This window comes from Plecotus auritus (assembly GCF_963455305.1).
Source record: "Plecotus auritus genome assembly, chromosome: 4".
In the NCBI taxonomy this organism is placed as follows: Eukaryota; Metazoa; Chordata; class Mammalia; order Chiroptera; family Vespertilionidae; genus Plecotus; species Plecotus auritus.
The window spans coordinates 102,291,804-102,311,775 of NC_137775.1; the positions used below are offsets into that span (position 1 = coordinate 102,291,804).

The 19,972-nt window shown below is 56.3% G+C and overlaps 2 protein-coding genes across 7 annotated transcripts; one reads left to right on the plus strand and one right to left on the minus strand.

Moving 5' to 3' along the window:
• Positions 1 to 92: 92 nt before the first annotated feature.
• POU5F1 (POU class 5 homeobox 1) lies at positions 93 to 15,366 on the plus strand (the record flags this gene model as incomplete). 4 transcript variants are annotated; one of them, XM_080665063.1, is made up of 8 exons in its annotated part: positions 106 to 252; positions 380 to 527; positions 2,526 to 2,550; positions 3,427 to 3,513; positions 13,735 to 13,849; positions 14,160 to 14,290; positions 14,590 to 14,748; positions 14,894 to 15,366. In XM_080665063.1, the coding sequence occupies 4 exons, from the start codon at positions 13,738 to 13,740 to the stop codon at positions 15,155 to 15,157; spliced, it is 666 nt and encodes a 221-aa protein (XP_080521189.1). In that variant the 3' UTR covers positions 15,158 to 15,366. The 4 variants fall into 4 exon arrangements, with proteins under 4 accessions (XP_080521188.1, XP_080521189.1, XP_080521187.1 ...); XM_080665061.1 differs by having other exon boundaries at positions 106 to 527; XM_080665062.1 differs by lacking the exons at positions 2,526 to 2,550; positions 3,427 to 3,513 and having other exon boundaries at positions 93 to 527.
• Positions 15,367 to 16,450: 1,084 nt separating this feature from the next.
• On the minus strand, positions 16,451 to 19,948 carry TCF19 (transcription factor 19; the record flags this gene model as incomplete). Of its 3 annotated transcripts, none has more annotated exons than XM_080663537.1 (4): positions 18,895 to 19,472; positions 17,436 to 17,991; positions 17,149 to 17,179; positions 16,451 to 16,843 (listed from the first exon to the last, which is right to left on the minus strand). In XM_080663537.1, exons 1-4 carry the CDS (start codon positions 19,130 to 19,132, stop codon positions 16,721 to 16,723), a joined length of 948 nt encoding a protein of 315 aa, XP_080519663.1. In that variant the 5' UTR covers positions 19,133 to 19,472. The 3 variants fall into 3 exon arrangements, with proteins under 3 accessions (XP_080519663.1, XP_080519662.1, XP_080519661.1); XM_080663536.1 differs by lacking the exon at positions 16,451 to 16,843 and adding an exon at positions 19,845 to 19,948 and having other exon boundaries at positions 16,939 to 17,179; positions 18,895 to 19,414; XM_080663535.1 differs by lacking the exon at positions 16,451 to 16,843 and having other exon boundaries at positions 16,939 to 17,179.
• Positions 19,949 to 19,972: the final 24 nt, after the last annotated feature.

Sequence of the window (19,972 nt, forward strand, 5' to 3'; positions counted from 1 at the left end):
CCAATGAGATCCCAGGGAAGAAGGAAGTCCCGCCTATCAAGCCGCCGCTCCCAATGGGAGCCTCTCTGGACGGCGCAGGGTCCCGACTGCGCAGGCGCAGAAAGCTCGGACAGTGAGTGCGGGAGCGCGGGAGGTCCGTGTGCGGATCCCGCTCCGCCTTCCAGGTCGTCTGAACGCCTCCAGCTCCGCAGCGAGAGGCTTGCGGTCCAGGGAAACAGGCCGGATGCTCCAGCCCCACCGCCGGGGCTGACGGTGCGGGTCGCGGGCGCCGGGTTTGGGGAGGGCCCGACGGTGTAGAACCCTCCCCGAACCGCGGCCCTTCGAGACCCTGGTGACCACTCTCGCGTTTCCTCTGATGCTGGCTGCCTCTCCCGAGCAGATCCCCAGTCCGCTCCCGACGCCTAGTATTGCCGCGTGGCCCGAACAAAGAAAACAATGATATCAAATTACCTTCCAGCCCCACTCGCTGACTAGCTGCTCGCTGCTTAGTGCGAGGAGCAAAGACCTCACCTAAAGGGGGCAGCCTGGTAAGAAACGAGCGGGGCGGGGCCATAACATGCCCCAAATGCTGTCCGCAGAGTGGGCCTGGGCTGGGGTCTCCGAGGAGGTGAGTTCCGCCTCTGGGGGTTCAGAAGGAGGTGAGGGGGTGGCGGACCAGCCCCTGGGCAGCCGGAGGGGAGCACAGGCGGAGGCAGCGCAGGGCTGCTGGAGCGGCTTCGCTACCATTGCTTCCTGGTCCTGACTAACACGAACCGGCTGCATCCCAGCCATGTCCCTCCATGGTAGACCGTCCCTCCCAGGTTACAGATGAGAGGCCTGGAGGTCATGATTCCCCTAAGCTCACACTGTTCGTGTGTTGGTGAGTGAGGGATGTCACTTTTTAAAAAATTATATTTTTTATTGATTTCAGAGAGAGGGTGAGGGAGAGAGCGTTAGAAACATCAGTAATGAGAGAGAATCATCGATCGACTGCTTCCTGTGCCCTTCCCACCCACAACCAGCCCCGGATCCAACCATGACCTCCTGGCTCATGGGTCAACTCAACCACTGAGCCACACCGGCTGGGCAGGATGTCACTTTGTTTAGTCTTCTTGGTTCCAAATCCTAGGCGGGTCCCCTTTTCCCACACGCGCCAGGCCAAGAAGTTGTGGTTTTGAAGGCAGCAGGAAGGGCCTCGGAAGGATCTTGAGCAGGGCAGACAAGTGGTCCAAGTTGTGTTGGGAGAGATCCGTGAGCAGTTGCGGGGGAACGGGGGCGGGGGCCGGGGAGAGGCGGGGCTGCGGGGCGGGGAGAGGCCAGAGGGGCTTGGGTTCCTCCAAAAGGAGCCGAAAGTCGGCCTGGAAGCCGCTGGGAAATCGCTGGGCTGCTCAGGCCCTGCGCCCTAGGAGCGGCCAGGAGAAGCGTGAGCTTCCACGCCGAGGGTGAACGGAGAAGTCCGAGGCACAGGCTGCTGAGACCCCGGGCATCACGGCTGGAGTCTGGACTTAGCAGTTAGGAAGCGGGGGCCTGGGCAGGCCAGCGTCATGCTGAGGTGGAGGCATAAGCAAGATGTGATGAGACATTGACTAAGTGAGTTACAGCAGTACAGTCTCATTTTCTGTTTAAAAAGCAAGTTACTATATTCATGAAAAGTTCCCAGGAGGTGCCCTAACCGTTTTGGCTCAGTGGATAGAGCGTCGGCCTGCGGACCGAAGGGTCCCAGGTTCGATTCTGGTCAAGGGCATGTACTTTGGTTGCGGGCACATCCCCAGTAGGGTGTGTGCAGGAGGCAGCTGATCAATGTTTCTCTCTCATCCATGTTTCTAACTCTCTATCCCTCTCCCTTCCTCTCTGTGAAAAATCAATAAAATATATATATATATAAAACAAAAGTACCCGGGAAGCTCATTTGCCAAGCTGATATGCTGGGAAGAAGGGTGTGTGTGTGTGTGTGTGTGTGTGTGTGTGTGTGTGTGTGTTGGGGGGGGCTATCACTTCCTAATATTGTTCTGAGATAGTTGATGTTACTTTTTTATCAGGAAAAAATCAGTCACGTAAAATATCTCGTTAATTAAAAGTGAAAGGGGTCGAGACCCACAGGTTGAAAACCGCTGTCAGGGTTCGCCTAAGACCATCGGAAAACACATTTATTTACATTATGATTCATAACAGTAGCAAAATTACAGTTATGAAGTAGCAACAAAAAGTTTTATGGTTGGGGGTCACCACAACATGAGGAACTGTATTAAAGGGTCGTGGCATGAGGAAGGTTGAGAACCACTGGTCTAGAGGAAGACATTTCTGGATAAGAAGCCAATGATAACAGCAGCTGTTTGATTAAAACTGCCCTGGCTGGTTGGCTCAGTGGTTGAAGCATCGGCTCCAGGACTGAAGGGTCAAGGGTTCAATAACCGGTCAAGGGCATGAATCTGGGTTGCAGGTTCCCCAGCCCTGGTAGGGGCACCTGAGGAAGGCAACCAATCGATGTCTCTCTCACATAGATGTTTCTCTTTCTCTCCCCCTTCTCCCTTCTTCCCACTCTCTAGAAGTCAATGGAAAAAATATCTTCGGGTGAGGATTAAAAACAAAAAAATGTTTTAAAATACCTACTAGGTGCTTGAGGGGAGGGGTAGTCCCCTAATCCTCTAAGATTGGCATTATTTCCTCATTTTATAGTCCATCTCAGAAGAATTATCAGTGAGGTACTTGTTAAAGAGATTCTTGGGTCCAGCCGGGGTTGCTCAGTAGATGAGCGTTGACCTATGCACCAGGAAGTCGTGGTTCAATTCATGGTCAGGGCATGTGCCTGGGTCAGGGAGTGCAGGAGGCGGCCTATAGGTGCTTGCGGGGAGGAGGGAGTCCCCTAATCCTCTAGATTGGCATTATTTCCTCATTTTATAGTCATTGATGTTTCTGTCGCACCCTTTCCCTTCCTCTCTCTGAAATCAATAACAAACAAAAAGCTAGATTCTTGGGCCCCACCCAAACCTCCTGGGTCAGGCTCTGGAGAGGAAAGGGCCCAGGTGATTCTTAGGCTCTGGCAAGCCTGGGGGTGGGACACTGCCCTCCTCCCCCCTCAGGAGCTGGTGTTCAGGGGAGGGTTTCCCTGCTGGGTTGAGGGGACTAACGCAGGGAGACTGAGGAATGAACTTTGAACTAGAAAAGGGTAGCCCCTGAGGGAGTGCAGTGTGCCGTGGGTCAGCCCACCCTCCTCTGAAATCGGGTGCAGCAGTGGGGAGTGGTCTAAGGCGGGGGAAAAGGCCTAAAGTGGCTGGCGTATGGAGCAGAAAGGGGAACAAATCCTGAGAGTGCACAGTCTCAGGTAGACATGGACATGCAGCAGCAGGGGTACCGAGGTGTGCAGACATTCCTGCCCCGAGAGAGGGGTGAAGGCAGGGAGTGGGGACCTGAAGCTGGAGAAGTCAGCTTTCGAGGGGCCTTCTTTAGCCTGCCAAGGAGCCCGGAAGTCATCCCGAAATCACAAGGGGATCCTGGAAGGAGCAGCAGGATGTGTGCAAGCAGCTGTGTTTCCAGGTGAGTCACTGGCGCTGAGGACAGTGTCCGTAGTCTAGACGGGAGGGAGGGAGACGAGCTGGAAAGGCTGGCTGTGATCCACGCAAGCCATGCTGTGGTGATAGGGAAGTCCAGATCCGAGGGACAGGTAGGAGACGGCAGGGCGTGGCCGGGAGGCTGCTGGAGGACAGGCGCCCAGTGAGGCGCTCCCTGGCTGGGAATAGCCAGTTCTGCTATTGAAAAGCGGGTGGATGGGCAGGACTCCTGTGCGCTGCACGTGGTGAGTGAGTGGTACCTGTGCGGCGTGTTAGACATTGGCAGGCACGTATTGTGACCTGAGGTGGAAAGAGGAAGTACCTAGTAGGTACTAAAGCCAGGAGAGTCGGAGGACTCCCTACTGAGGGGCCTCAGTTTGAGGGACAGGTGCCTGCTGCCTAAGCCTGATCCTAAACATGTTAGCCTCCCCCGTCACTGTGTGTGCTCCTCACTGTGCGTCGTACATTTACTGAATAAACCATGAGATTTGATCTTAATTTGGTCTGGGAGCCTTTTTGTTCCGCGGCCTCAGGTACCAGGAGGCTGCCTACTGTGGCATCAGGTGCTTCTGCATCACAGCCCCGCTCTGCCTGAGCAATCAGGTAGATTGGGGTGAGAGACAACTCCCAGGCAGATTGGGGTGAGAGACAACTCCCAGGCGTATAGGATGAGGGGCAGGTTGTTCCGCGGTGGGGGCTTCTGGGTGTGCTTGGTTTGGACCTTGGGTCAAGGTGGCCCACAGCTGTTTGGATGCACTGGTGCCAAGTGCAGGAAGTTAGAGCCTGGCAGTCATTGCTCTAAAACGATGAGCCTGGATGAGGTCCTGCAGGGAGGCAAGAGTTCCCTTCCCGTGTCCACTCCCACTCCCCTTCCCCACTCCCTTAGACCACTCCCCACTGCTGCACCCGATGTGATGCCCTAAAGCCTCACCTCAGGGGAGCCTGTGGGACCATCCCTGAGTGTTGACACCTACTAGCAATGACCCTTTCCCACACCTTCCCCCTCAGCAGCCAATTCTCTGTGCTAAGACTTCTTTGTCCTTTCCCAGCCTTGGGTAGCCCTTCGTGAATTCCAGGCTGCTTAAATGACCAGCCTTTCTTATGCTGCTGCAAGGAAGGCAGGTGGGCAGAGTCCTGGGCATCATGGTCCCTGGTCCCCGCCCAGGACCCAGGGGCTTGGGAGAATCTGTCCTCAGACTGAGGCCAGAGCCTGGCACCTTGTTGTCACCCTAAGGCGCATCATGGAGCAGAACAGCCAGGCCAGGGTGATGGGGACCAGGGCAGGGCTCAGCATGGTCCTCAAGACATAGGCCTGAGCACGCATTGTCCAAGGAGTATGTATTAGGCTCAGTACTGTCCCTGAGCTGGCGCTCTAGATGCGCACTGTCCACTGAGAGTCTGTCTGGCGGACTTCATCCCTGACTCCAGACCCTATTATGTACCCAGTGGTGCCAGGACTGGATATTGCCATTGGCTATTGGAAAGGGTAGAACATAACTATATGATTCCCACCCTTCCCCCAGGCAGGAAACAGGGCTAGAGAGTCCCTGTGGTGAAAAAAAAAAAGTTATATTCAACTTTTCCAAATCCAGGGCCTGGGAAATAACTGGCCGCCTTTTGACTCAGGCTCCCCCCCCCGCGCCCCTGCATAGTTATAGGAACCCTGGAAACCCGGTCAGGGTCCCAAGCTGAGAGTATTTCTAACCCGCATTTTCTTTCCATCTAGCAAACATCCAAGGGTCTAGTACTAGCTGTTCACGGTGCTGTTACCAATCAGAAACATTGCAAGAGCAGCTGCCAGTTTTGAATTCTTATTGGCAGGTTTTGCATTAACACTGGCATGCATTATCTCATTTTGACCTTTACTTGTGAAGGAGGGACTATTATTGCCTCCCATTCCAGAAGAGGAAAGAGGCCTAGAGAGGGTCAGTTACATTTGCTATGGGCAATATAGCCAATGGTGACCTTCACATCTAGGATTTAAACAGGGCGCTGTGCTGGGCGCAGGACATGGGGCCCTTCCTTCAGGAGGGCTCTGTGTGGTGGGTCAGCTCAGTGCCATAACTGTGCCATGAGCGATGCATGCTGGAAACGCAGCAGGGCACCCCTGGGGCTTGGGATAGAGGGCGAAGTGCCACAGGACTGCTGGGCATGTGGTAGCAGAGAAGGTGTGCTGTGGAGAGCGAGTACCAGCTGCAGCAGGGGCTGCCAGGCGTTTCGGACGTGGCGGGTGTGGGGCTGGGGAAGGCCACGGCTGGCTGGCCTGGGACTTTGCAGTTCTGGGGCTTTGGCACTTCAGTCACACACTCCAGACCTTTGGTCTGTGAGTTGCTGGGGGAACTGCAGATGAGAAGGGAGAGGAGCAGCCCTTTGTGACCAAGAGCTAAGGCTACCCTTCTGGGGAGAGGAGTGGGGAAGGAGGAAGGGCTGAAGGATGGGACAGCCCCTCAAACTCCATCGTATTTCCTGTGTCCCTGTGCGCACAGCTCTGTTGCTGACAGCCCAGCCATAGTGCTCCCTCTGTCACACATACCTGGTCAGCCCCTCTCCAGGTGCTGCTCAAGTTCTGACCCAGGGCTTACACCACAGGGCTCTGGAATGCAGTGAGTGGGGTGGGGTGGGGGGTGGGGGCAGCCGCTGTGTGTGGGGTCATGCAGTTTGCAAGACCTGAGGCAGCAAGGCTCTCCTGGTCTAGGAAGTCTTCAGGGCTCCTCCCTGTCCTGGTAGCCCCTCAGTGCATATGACTCTACAAAGGCCCTGGAGGGGAACCAACACTTGGGGCCCGTGACTTGCGTCCTGCATAGTCTAGCCATTTAGTTCAAGGTGAGGCCTCCTAGTGCCCAGGATCTCAGCCACTGCACCCAGGAGGGTGGGGCTGCTTAGAGCCTGCAGTCCAGGAGCTGCCCTTGGACATGCTCAGAGGACCTCCTGTCTGGTGCAGCAGCAGGCTGACCTCTTGAGCAGCCAGAGTGGCCCAGGGAAAGGCAGGGAAAGGGGGACCGGCCGTTCTGTCCGAGTCTCCCCATTCTAAGCAACCCCTGCCTGGATCCACTGTGGGCTCCTGCTTCTGCAGGGTCCTGGAAGAAGTGGGAAAAGGGCATAGCTGAAGGGACCTTAGGGACCATCTGGTGTCCCTCTCTGGGAGGGTGAGGCCCCTAGTGGCAATGTAGAGAGCAATGGGTGGAAAAGGAGAGGAGGGAGAGGGCGTAGGTTAGCATTCCTATTGGTCTCTAGCCTTTGGCCTGGGTGGTCTCCTTTACAACACACCCCTCTGTTTTCCTTGAGAAGTTTTACCTCCTGAAATGTTTCTTGTAAGCGCCCAGGCACTGAAAACCAAATCAAAACTGGCCTCCCAAGCTCCTCAGACTTATCTTAACCAAATGTGAGCCAGATTTACCAGGAAGGGAAATAGCTGACTCACTATTTGAGGTAAGAGTGTCTGGATTTGGGAAAAGAAGACTTCGTTTGCAGACCTCATGGGAGACACCAGAGGGTCAGTTACTGAGAAGAGGATGGCTGACTGGCAGGAGCAGTGGAATATGTGTAAATTGAAATAAAGGGAGATAATCACCCAAAGTGGGCAAACCTTTGTCAACCAAACTTAGTTTTAGACTGTAATAAGGAATGAAATCATTTATTTGGGAAAAAGAACTGCAACTCCAAGAAACAGATTCAGATAGCAACCTATATTGGTTCCATCAAGACAAAGGAAAAGTCACCTTTTGTACAGAGTTTTCCTGCCCACAGTTCCCATTTTGGTCCGTTTCAGGTAAATGAGGTTTCCAAATTGGACAATCTGATTGGTTGGTATATATTCAAATGAGGATATAATTCATGCAGTTCTGATTGGACGGGGCAGGTCCCAGTCTGCAGGTAGAGGTGACTAGGGTTCCCTGCAGATTGACCCAGATGGTGTAAAAGTGAGGCACAGCTCTAGCGGGTTAGAGTGGCAGCCCGCCCACTGAAGGACTGCAAGTTCGATTCCAGTCAAGGGCACATACCTCAGTTGCAGGCTCCATCCCTGGCCCTTGTCGGGGCATGTGCAGGAGGTAACCAATCGATGTGTCTCTCTCACAAATTCCATGTTTCTCTCTGTCTCTACCCCACCCTTCCTCTCCTGCTAAAAATAAATGGGAAGAAATACCCTCAGGTGAGGATTAACACAAAACAACAAAAAACCCTGAGGCACAAGTGGAAGCTGCGCATTCAGTCTGGGTGCTCCCTGGTGCCCTGGTCAGGGAGCCCCTGTCAGCAGATGGCCACGGGGCTCTTATTATTTATAAAACTTATCTCCCAGGATAACTCCTTCTTGGGGTTCAAAAATGAATCTTGTTGGGTCCACAGCCTGAGCCTGCTCTCCTCAGCCCTCCATTATTCCCCTTTCTTCTGCCTTCACCTTAAGAGAACCCAGAAGGCAGACGAGTGGGCTCAGCTGCCCTCGCTGGTCATTCTGCAGCCACACTCACTCGAATGGTCTGGTGAAGGGCCTTGCCCTGCACTGCAGTGAAGTGTATGTGGCGAGTTTGTGAGCCCAGCCCACACTGGTTTTAGTGAAAAAATCTAAGAGCAGGAAGGTCAGGAGAGCCAGGTCTGACGTTGTAGCCCGCTTTCAGTCTCCTCCAGGCCAGCGCAGGGGCGGGCCGTGGAAGCCCGGCGAAGTGCAGCCGCCTACCCTGCAGGCCTCCCGGGAGGCTGGGCGGGGAGCGGGCACGTCTCAGCCCCCGTCTGCATGGAGCGTTGCTGGAGGCCGGCTAGGGCTCCAGACAAACTTAACTTGCCATTAAGGTTCTGGGTCAGAACCAGGCAAGCACAGGGCTGACCCGACTCAGATGTCAGGCCACAAGCCATGGGGGACCCTGGACCCAGAGACCTGCCCCGCCTCTGGCTCTCTCTGGAATGGCCCTTGCCCAGGCCAGGAACATACCAAACAAGAGGGTGGTGTTGAGGGGTAACTGGGGAAGGTGTTTGGGGAGCACTGGGAAGACTGGGGGGGGGGGGGCAGCAGGACCTCTGGCCTGGCCTGGAGGGTGGGTGATTTGAGGGGCCTGGGTGTGGAGGGCGGGTGAGCCCCAGGCTTTCCCTGCCCCTCCCAGGAGGCCATCTCCTGGGCAGACAGATGCGTGCATGACCAAGGTGCTGTGAGGGCTCTGTCTTGGGGTTGGGGAGATGGCTGGGGAGGGGCTCCTCCTGCTCCAAGCAGTTTCTCCACCCCCACAGGCCCCTAAACCCATCCTTCTGGGCAGTTAGTGGCTTCGAAGTGAGTGCAGCTCCAGCCCACTCCCCTGTAGTGGTTCCAACAGGTCTCGGGAAAGAGTTGAAAAGCATGAATCCTTGTCCAGAAAGTACATACAGAGGACACAGCAGCAGGGCCTGTGCGATACAGGCTCCGAGGGCAGACAGGCTCACGCACCTCAGGGCACCGCCAAGGGCCTAGGGAGGCGAAGACAGCGGCCAGCCAGGATGGCCCCACGGCCCAGCCCCCCAGAAGCCAGGCGCCGCGGGGGCCATGGACTCCACCCAGCAGCGCCGACGCGGCCGAGGTGCAGATGCCCGAAGGTGGCGGAAGTCAGTGTCCAGGCTCAGGTGCTGGCCTTGCAAGCTGAAGGGAACCCCCCTAGCTTCGCAGGGGCTTCCATTTAGGCCAAGTTTTGAGAACAGACAAACTTCATACCCCTGTCTCAGACGACGCCTGAGGGCCACGCTCTGGGCCGGCAGCGAGCCCTAAGGACATGGAGGAAACAAACCCTGAAGGTGCGCTTGGGGCAGGCTTCCCGCAATGCCCCTGCGCCCCCCCTCCGCCCCGGTCGCTCTCCACCTCCTCTGTATCTGTCCGCCAAGCCCCCCCACCCCAACAAAGTGCCTCCCAGGGCTCGGAGGGGGTGGGGTGGATGTCAGCCTTGACGCCTGTGCCTCCAGAGGAAGGGGGCAGGATACCTGGGCCCCAGTAGGGGGCCCTGTCTGAGGCTCAGTCTTGGAGGGGGATTGGGGTGGGTTCCCGGAGCCGCTCTGAGGGGTTTTCCGTGTGAGGGGACTGGGGCTGGGGGATGGCAGGAAGCTGTCCGCAGGGGAGCCATCCAGGCCCATTCAAGGGTTGAGCACTTGTTTAGGGTTAGAGCTGCCCCCTCTGGGGATCTGGATTGTCCAGCCAAGGCCATTGTCCTGCCCCTCCCCCCGTCCCTCCCAAGCCTCTTTGAACCTGAAGTCAGATATTTTCTCTTCCCCTCCCTTCTGGGCTTTCCCCACCCAGGGCCTCGGGCTGGAGGCTGGGGCTGGGGTGGTGGGGGAGGGAGAACAGCCAGCTAGGTACTGGATATTCGGGTCCCACAGTGAGGGGTGTCGGATCCCTCTATCTGGACAAAGGTTGGGGAACCCCGGGCACAGTCAGCCCAGAGCCTGGCCCTAGAAGGGGCAGTGGGGGTCAGTTCCTGAGTCCAGCCGGTGAGGGGCTGTGGAGTGGAAGCCTCGGTGTGGAAGGGAGGCCTTGCTTGGCAGTCTGCCCTGGAAATGGGGTGGCATTTAGCAGGCTGGGTAGAGGGCAGCAGCCATCCGCAGCTTTGGGGTAATGGAATTTGGCCAGTAATCTGGATGAATGCCTGGGTCTCTGGACTAGGGGTAGGGGAGGGCACAGGGTGGCTGATGAGGAATCGAGGGGTAGCTCAGCAGTATTTGGTGTGCACAGAATAAATGTGGGAGGAGCTGGGCCCCAGTGCGCAGGCAGTGCCAGGGTCTTTGGAAAGGGGTCAGGTACCTGGGCTCCTGGAGATCCTGGGGAAGATGAGGGGTCCCAGACGGCTTGGAGGTGTGCAGAGCCCAAGGGAGGGCCAGGCGGTGGGCAGGGAGTTGGAAGAGAACGTCCTAATCGGGGACCTGTACCAAGGGCCCTGGGGCTGGGCCCCCAGACTCACCTCACGGGGGCTCCCAGACATTCCGTTTTCACAGACATCACCACTCCCAGGAGGCAAACACCCTTCGCCTCAGTTTCTCCCACCTCCATGGCCCTCTCCTCCCCCCCACCCAGGGGGCGGGGCCAGAGGTCAAGGCTAGTGGGTGGGGTTGGGGAGGGGGCGAGTGGCGAGCAGTGCCTCAGAGAGCCCTCCTTCCACCAGGCCCCCGGCTTGGGGCGCCGTCCTTCCCATGGCAGGACACCTGGCTTCCGACTTTGCCTTCTCGCCCCCCCCAGGTGGTGGAGGCGATGGGCCCGGAGGGCCGGAGCCGGGCTGGGTTGACCCTCGGACCTGGCTGGGCTTCCAGGGCCCTCCTGGCGGGTCTACCATCGGGCCAGGGCTTGCGCCCGGGACCGAGGTGTGGGGGATTTCCCCATGCCCCCCACCGTATGAGTTCTGCGGGGGGATGGCCTACTGTGGGCCACAGGCTGGAGTGGGGCTGGCACCCCAAGGCGGCCTGGAGGCCCCCCAGCTTGAGGGCGAGGCAGGAGGCGGGGTGGAGAGCAACTCTGAGGGGGCCTCCCCCGAGCCCTGTGCTGCCCTGCCTGGGGCCCTGAAGCTGGAGAAGGAGAAGCTGGAGCCCAACCCCGAGGAGGAGGTGAGTGAGGTGCAGTGGGACTGGGTGGTGGCGGGACCCGGCAGGGGCGGCCAGGGAGGGGAGGGGAAGTGGTGGCCTGCAGCCTTCTTGGCCTGTAACCCAAAAGGGGAGCTGCAGGGGCCGGGTGGGAACCGAGGCCAGAATTCCGGCGGAGCGGAAGGGAGGCAGGGGCGGGTGGCCTCGGGGAGTCGGAAGCTGGCCCAGGATGGCCTTGCTTCGCGCCTGGCCTTCTTGCCAAGTATTTACCTTCCACTTCCTAGGCCTGACCAGGGTCTGGTCACTCAACTTATTACAGCCCAGCGTCTGACCCAGCTTGGGGTTTGAGCCCCTGCTCCCACCTGGAGCCTCTCTTGATAACTTGATCCTTATCTTACCCAAATGCCCGAGGGTAAAAGCCGTGCTCACTTATCCCGGGGTTATTGTTCCTGAGATTGGAGGGTGTGGCTGGTTTCTGTAGGCGCTCCTGTTTGGGCTGTGTGGCCGAGTGCAGTGGGCTCACCCCCTGTCCAGTTCAGGGTTGGTCCCCCATGGCTTCTGCCTGGGCCAAGAGCCACCTTGTGCAGAGGGCACCACCTCTAGAGCGAGGAGACTCAGTGCATCGGAATTTCTTAAGCTTTGAACCGGCGCTTCCAGGCCATTCCCCAAAGGAAGGCACGTTCAGTCCTGCCGGGACTACTCGGGGTGAATGGTCCAGGCTTCCGAAGAGACCAGTGTGAGCAATTAGGGATCAAGCCGAAGCCTCTGGCCCGCTGAGGAGGGGTGAGCGGTTTCAGCCGGCCTCGGAGCCCTGCCTCCTGCCTCCTGCCTCTTGGCTGGAGGCACTGCTGAGCCTTGAATAATAATGGCTGCCAATTGCGGTCCATTTCCTAAGTGCCTGGCTGTGTGCTCGGGTTTCTACATCATTATCTCATTAACTGCCACAAACTCTCCCAGTGAGGTATATTATTAGCCTATTTCACGGGTCTTAAACTGCTAGATGATAAAGCTAGGATTTGAACTGGGGTTTACCTTATTTCAAACCCCCAAAGTAGGATTTGGAAGAGCCCTGATGGGGACAGCTATGGGTTTGAAACCTTGGCTGAGCAGGATTGGGAATGGAAGGTAGCGGGTGTGAAGGTGATGTGACTGATTACCCTTGAAATACTTCCTCAAGGCTTCCAGGACTGCACAAAGGCCTAACTCTTCCCCGGGCCCCTGGCCTTCCCTGGGGTGCCCCGGGCTCAGCCCACCCACCTCTCTTCCGTCTACCTTTCCTTGCTGTCCTCCACCCTCAAGGCTCAAGGGCCTCGTAGACTTGACTGCTGCGTTTGCCATCTGCTGGGATGGCTCTCTCAGCAGCTGCACCTCACCCAGTAGCTCGAGGCCCAAACCAGGCGTCCTCATTTCCCCAGTCTCCCTATGTCCACTCCTTTGGAAAACCACTATCTTTACCTTGGAAATACACCCCAAAACCAATACTTCCTGCCACCCTGTCCCAGCCACCACCATCTGTGCCTGGATAATGCAGCTGCCTCCCTAGTTACCCCCTCACTTCCTGCTTAGTCCCTGGTCACCATGTCAACTGGACTGAACACCTTGCAATGTGAGAGTCAGATCTTTTCAACTCAATGCAACATCGGCAGCGTCTGCCCTGCTCACCCCTCTGATCTCCTAGCTCCTCCCCTTCCCTTCCTCTGCCCACTCAGCCCGCTTGCCTGGGGGCCTTGTGCTGCCTGGCCTGTGCCTGCCCGCCTCACCCGCCACCTCAGGGCATCCCACTTGGCTGTTTCCCTTTGCTCTGTGCACCACCTCCGTCTTATTTAAATTGTCCCGTAATTCCCCACCCTGCTACGCTCTGTGATCCTATTCCTGGTTTCACTTTTTCCACCGTGCTGACATACCGGATAGTAATTGTCTCCACACTAGCATGGAAACTCATGAGGCCAGGGCTTTTTGTCTGTTTTGTGTAGCCACTGGCTTAGAGAAGGTGTAGAATAAATCTGTTGAATTAATCATTGAGGATGCTTCCATATTGCAAAAAAAGATATAAACACAAGGGATAGTTGGCTTTTTTGGGGAGTTCAATTACCACACACCCAGGTTTCAGATTCAACACCACCATCATCCCCTCCCCTCCCCGGTCAGGAGCCTGGAGCCTGCAGGAGGCAACGGATATGTGTCTCTCTCCCCACACCCACACCTCTCTAACATCAATTAAAAAATGGGGGATAATCAACTTTTTAAATTCACCAGCTATATGCAAAGCACTTTGTCCATACCTCTTACAGCACCTGTAGCTTTCTGTGGTGTGTGTGTGCATGCTGGGTCATAGTCTGGGACCCCACAAGCAGCTGGGAGATTGCCTCTGAGATGAGAATTAGAGCTGGTGCGGTGCCCTTGATTTCTCTAGGACTGTTCCTCCAGCCAGAAGCCTCTTGGGTATTAGAGCTGCCCAGCAGGGGTTCCCCGTGACCTGCTCTTTTCAGCCTGTGTGCTGCTCCGCAGCTCTGGGTGTGCTGCTTGGGGGTGAATGATGGCTGTAGATGGGTTGTTTCAGGTGTTAGGTGGGCGGCCTGGATGCAGAGGTATTCCCACAGACCGGTCCTGGGGGCCCGGGTGGGCAGGGGGTGGACAGCGGTGTGCCTGTGTTCTTACACGTCCTCTGCCTTTTTAAATGCTGTTGCAGAACATGAGAGCTCTGCAGAAAGACCTTGAGCAATTTGCCAAGCTCCTGAAGCAGAAGAGGATTACCCTGGGGTACACTCAGGCCGACGTGGGGCTTACCTTGGGCGTTCTCTTTGGTGGGTCCCCCTCAGCATGTTCTGACCCATAGAACACAGGGACCACACCTCCCTTGGGAGGAGCAGTCCTGAACCTGGGCCTTTGCTACCAAGGGCATGAGGGGCGGGTGCTCCGGGGCAGGCTCTGCCCTTGCCCAGGATGAGGGTGCAGAGGGAGGAAAAGATGTTTGGGCCTTGACCTCCATCTGGGAAGTGGGATCCTGGTGTGGCACCTTGTGAGCGTGGGAAGAGGTGGTGACCCCTGGGTCTCAGGGTCACGAGAGCCTTTCCTGTTGCCTCATCTTGCTTCTCTTTCAACCTACCTCCCCAGGCAAGGTGTTCAGCCAGACGACCATCTGCCGCTTTGAGGCTCTGCAGCTCAGTTTGAAGAACATGTGTAAGCTGCGACCACTGCTGCAGAAGTGGGTGGAGGAAGCTGACAACAATGAGAACCTGCAGGAGGTGAGGGTGGGCGGGTGCCCAGGGGCCTGCTGTGACTGGGCCCCACTCCACTGCTTCCACCCTGGCTGGCACCTCTGCTTCTTGGGGCCGTAGCCCTCCATGGGGGGAGGTGGTTGCTCAGCGCTGCTGGGCCAGGTGCAGCTGCTGGTCTAAGCCTGCCCTTCCAGGATCCTTCTTTCTCACCTTCCGGTTCTGGTGACACCTCCACCAATGCCCCTTAGCAACTTGCTCTTGAATCAGACCTCGTGGGTTCGAAGCCTGCCCTCCTAGCTCTTTGTTACCCCCTCCCACCTGCCTAGATATGCAAAGCAGAGACCCTGATGCAGGCCCGAAAGAGAAAGCGGACGAGTATCGAGAACCGAGTGAAGGGCAACCTGGAGAACATGTTCCTGCAGTGCCCGAAGCCCACCTTGCAGCAGATCAGCCACATCGCCCAGCAGCTCGGGCTGGCGAAGGACGTGAGTGCCCGTCCCAAGCTCCCTGCCCCCACCCCCTGGCCCGAGCTCTGGTGCCTGCCCTTCAACCTCTCTGAATCTGTTGGGTTTGGGCTAAATGACCCACCTGGAGTTTATGAGCAAGTCACTCTCCCTCCCCCACCCCCAGGTGGTCCGAGTGTGGTTCTGCAACCGTCGCCAGAAGGGCAAACGATCAAGCAGTGACTATTCTCAACGTGAGGATTTTGAGGCTCCCAGGCCTCCTTTCTCAGGGGGACCAGTATCCTTTCCTATGGCCCCAGGGCCCCACTTTGGCCCAGGCTATGCAGGCCCTCACTTCACTACACTGTACTCCACGGTCCAGTTCCCTGAGGGTGAGGCCTTTCCCGCTGTGCCCGTCACCACTCTGGGCTCTCCCATGCATTCAAACTGAGCTGCCTGCCTTCCCAGGACGGGGAGCAAGGGAAAGAACCCGAGATAGTCCCAGGGCTTTGGGATTGAGTTCTTCTTACTATAGAATTGGGAGCACAAACGGTGTGGGGGCAGGAGTTTGGGGAGCTGGTTGGCGGGAAGGTGAAGTTCAGTGATGCTCTTGATTTTAATCCCCTATCACTTTGATTTTAATAAAGAAACCCGGGACACAGTGGGTGGATGCTTGTGTCTTTGGTTTATCCTCTTCCAGTTACTGAAAGGGCGGGGTGGTACGCAGATGACCCTGAAGCCAAAGTGTGGAACCCACCCGAGTCACACAGTGGCAGGGGAGCTGGGCCTGGAACCCACGTTCCTTCGTAGGGTCCCTCAGAGGCAGAGCCAGTTCTTAGGAGCTCATGACACAGGGTCCCAGGGGATTTGAGTTGAACTTCTTATTTCTGCCCACAGATGTGGTTACTTATAGACCACTCCCTACTAGGAGCTGGCCTTTTGCTTTCCCCGTTCTGCTTCGGAAGTCCTCGGTGGCATTGTGCTAAGAAATCCAGTCTTTAGGTACTTATTTCCTCTGCATAGAGCCCCGGCTAGAAACTCCTTCGTGTGCTTTCTTGGTGCCAGGGTCCATGAGTTTCCCTTCATTTTGCCTGTCCTGTCCATGAGTGACTCAGCAGACCCTCCGCGCGTTGCCGCTACCACATAGGGGTCCTTGCTCCTTCCTCTGTGGAAAAATAGGTTGGTAAGCCGTGGTAGGAGTGGAAAGAGGGGTGGACCTGTATCAAGATAAGGCAATGCCCCACACGTGGGCTGAGTTGACACTGGTCCAGGCAGCGGCTGCTCTAGTTGGTTCTCTGCCCTGGTAGTGCAGGCACAGCTTGTTTTAGTGCACTTCACAGATGTACTTTGTCAAATAGAAGGCAAGATCCCCCCACAAGTAAAAGATGACGGCTCACTTTGTTGCGGTGGTCTGGAACCGAACCCGCAATATTGGAGGTCGGCCTGCACAGGTTCTGCCATCTACGTGAAATCGCCCAAACCCCAGCTACCTAGCTTTAAGGGCAGTGGATGTTTTCTTTTAAACTAGAACCCTTCATTACCTGGGTTTCTTTTTTTCAGGCTCCAACTTCATCCCATATATTTGCACTTTTTCAGTGACCAGGTCTGTATTTGTCTACCTTTTCCACTCATCTCCCCTTCCCCTAAGAATTCACATTTTCCAAACCTTTCCAAGTCCATTCTACCAAGACTTGGAAAGCAATGCGTATCAACCCACAAAGGAATAACTACCTTGCAGCAAACTGATATTTTCATTCTTTATTTGGAAATGGAAACAAACCTCTGAAAAGCCAGACCACAGGCTACAAACATGGTCAGCGGTAGAATTAGAGTTTGGGGGCTGTGCCCTAGGTTTTCCCAGAATGCCTTAGGTGGTGCCATCCAAGTTGAGGACTCACTTGTCTGGGTCTGGGGCTTAATCTTCAGGCACAGGTGGTCTCTGTAGTTGATGCTCTGATCAGACACTAGTGTCGTGACAGTAAGGATCTATGACTTGTAACAGGGAATTTACAGCTCATAGCAACTTCCTGAAAGCATTATCTTTGGCAGGAAGCCATCTCTTTGTCACCTTGGCTGCAAGGGCCTGTTCCAAACCTGGGATCCATAGCAATGAGCCCTGCCCTGTAGTCATTCCCTCCTGGGGAGGCAAGAGAAGAGGCATTTCTTAGGACCCACTGGTGTCCCACTGTGTCCACCCGTGGCCAGCTCTATCTGACTCCTTGGTGGTGGGCCTTAGGTCTGGACGCCCATGTGACACCCTGGGCACCGGAAGTCAGCCTCCCTGGCAGCCTGGATACTGCAGCCAGCACAGGCCACGTGGAACCAGAGGTCACATCCATCACACTGAACCCAGGCCACTGTTTCTTCTTGGGGCAGGCAGCAACAAGGGGCTGCACAAGGCTCCCCGCCCCCAACCACAGGAGGAGTCATGGGGGTGCTCACGGGGTGCTTCGGAGGATGCCCACGTTGATTTCTGAAGAAAAACAAAAACCTGGTCACTAAGAACCTGTAGGAGAAGCCTAGAACTTTTCCTTGGATGAAAATAGTGGGTCCAGATAGACTCACCAGAGTGGGGTGGTGAGCCTGGTTGCTAGAGCTCACCTGGTTGATATTCCAACCTGTTGTCTGCCCACTGCCCACCTCCTCCCCAGCTGGGGGCCACCTCCCAACCTGAGGATCTAAAAAGTAATCGAAAGGTAGGGAAATCAGACTGTGATCTCGCCACTTACCCACTGGGTGTCAGTGGCGTCTTCTCTACACAGAGTTTCTTCCTGGGCTCTCTAAGGACTGGGGGGCTCTCAGGAGCCTCTCTCTCATCATCCAATTCTGCCAACACTCGGTGAGCTGATTTCCTTCGGTTTCTTGGGGTTGGGGCAGAAGGGGTGGTCCCCTCTTTCCCATGGGGAGTGCGGGGAGGCAGGCTTGGTGGCCCACCCCCACTCCTGGAGAAGGTGAGGGGCTGCGGCTGGAGCTTGCTGAGGCTGCCAATGGAGTTGAGGATCAGTGTGGCTTTGGGTGCAGGGGACAGGGTGCTGAGGGGACGCTGTGGAGCCCCCCGGGGAGGCAGCATGGGCTGGAAACCAACCCCGGTTCCCTCTTCTACTCTAGACCGTGGGATGGTAATGGCAGCGAAATCTTGAGGTTTGACTCGGACTTGCTGAAACATGAAGTAGAACTCCGAGGGGCCGGTTCCTGGGGGCCTTTCAGGGCCAAAGGTCAGAAGGTCACCATCGCTCAACTCCAGCCTGTGACCCCTAGGGAGTCGGACATTGTTGACCAAAGTCCCTGTTGATGGTGGGGCACCAGACATACAGGGAATGACAAAAGCAAATGACCAGTTAGGAGTGGAGAAAATGGCCCTGACTTTCTGGGGAACACGAAACAGGACACCTGACCTCAAATCCTCACATTCTCCTGAGTCCCTCGGCAGGTGGCATCAGATCCTAAGCTCTTTCTGAGTTGGGAACAGGTTTGTTCTGCCTCCCACAGAACATGGGAGGGAACATTCCATTGAGGTCCAGTGTCAGACATGCTCACCCTCATCCAGCTGCCACTCAGCAGAGCTCAGACTCTGGGTTTCGATCCTGACGCCACCTCTTACCAGCTCTGTGACCCTGGACAAGTTAACCTCTTTGTGCCTCATTTCCTTGTCTGTAAAGTGGTGATATTAATGCCCACTTACATTCAGTGAATTTAAAACTGCCTGGCTTAATAGTAAGCATTAAATGAAGGTGCTACCATAGTTACCACACGCTCCTCAAATGGACTTGACAAAGTCCTTCCACTTCACCCAAGAGGAAAACTAAGACCCAGAGACATGAAGTGACAGCCTGAGGCTGGCTGTGACCACCTCGACGGCAGGGAGTAAGACACAAAACAGTTAAACATATCCTAACTGCCCTAATACAGGAACAAGTGTCTCAGCAAGTCTGGAATCTGAGTTCAGGCCCCCCAGTGGCCACAGAACACCCCCATGGATATTTTTCTCATGCTGCCCCAGGCTCTGGAACCAACTCCTAGCCCCTGTTTGTGCTAAATGGAGACCAACAAGTGTCAACGTGGCATGCTTCTGGTGGGAAGACAGGTGCAGACTGCCTTGCCCACCTATCCATCCAACCTGATAGGGAGGCAGGCAGGGTCCCTGTGGAATCCCTTAATCATTCCATCCCTGAACTGCTTACTGCTCACCTTGGCTGCTGTGGTCCTCCAGGCTGACCCTCCAGTCATCACCCTGGCGCTCAGCGTGCAACTCTGCATGGACTCCGGAGATGAAGCTGGGCTCCTCTTGGGGCCGCAGGGCCACATCACACAGGTCAGCTCTGCGGCCCAAACGATAGGTGCAGCCAGTTCCGCTTGGGGGATGGAAAGTGTAGAGGTCGCCGCCCCTGCCGCCCCCAATGCGCAGCAGCTGGAAGCAGGGCAGCATAGGCAGTGCACTGCACACTTCTTCCACTTCAGGGATCCATCACCTTTCCCTCCAGGCCATGCACGGTGGTCTAGGCTCACTTTCTGTCTGGTGCAAACTTGAGTTATGCTTTGTGCAATTTCAACTTTGAGCACAGTCCCTGAGCAAATCCAGAATGCAAGGGTCCTAGGCACGCGATGCAAAATGGCTGTCAAGCAGCTCCAAAGCGGAAAAATTCGGGGCACTATGGCACGTTTGATGAGCCAGATCCTTGAGCCGCAGAATTTCCCGGGAGCCTTCAATCTGTTCGAGGCAACATACCATTAGGCAGCTTCCGGGGAACTAAACTGGTGTGCTCCTAATTCTGCAATGCTAACTTGTCACCGCAATGACATTTGGAGAAAATAGTTTTCTGTCAGACCCGCTTATCCAAAGGGAGTAAGTAGCCAGCCCTCCTGCTTGCCCGCGCCTCGCTCTTCTGGCCAACCCCTCACTCATAACTAGTTAGGTTGAAACCCAGTGGGAAGTGACTCCACTGTCACCCCCAAAAAGGCAGAGAAAACGGGTCCCTACGTTTTCCAAGACACTGGACCTAAACCCTATCTGCCCGGCTTCTCGGGGTGGCGGTGGGGATGGGGCGGGGGGGGGTGTGTGGAGAGAAACAGCTCCCTGAGACGATGCAAGGCAAACCTAGCCTTCTGCCCACCCCAGCCCAGCTCAGTGTTGGATCTACCGCGTGGTACGGTTCCTGCAGGCAGTGCCGGCCGGTGCGGCGTCCGGGACACTTGGGCTCCGGCCCGGCGGGCGCTCCGCAGCTGTTTGACAGCAAGGGCGCGGGGCCCGGAGGGGCGCGGTCTCCGC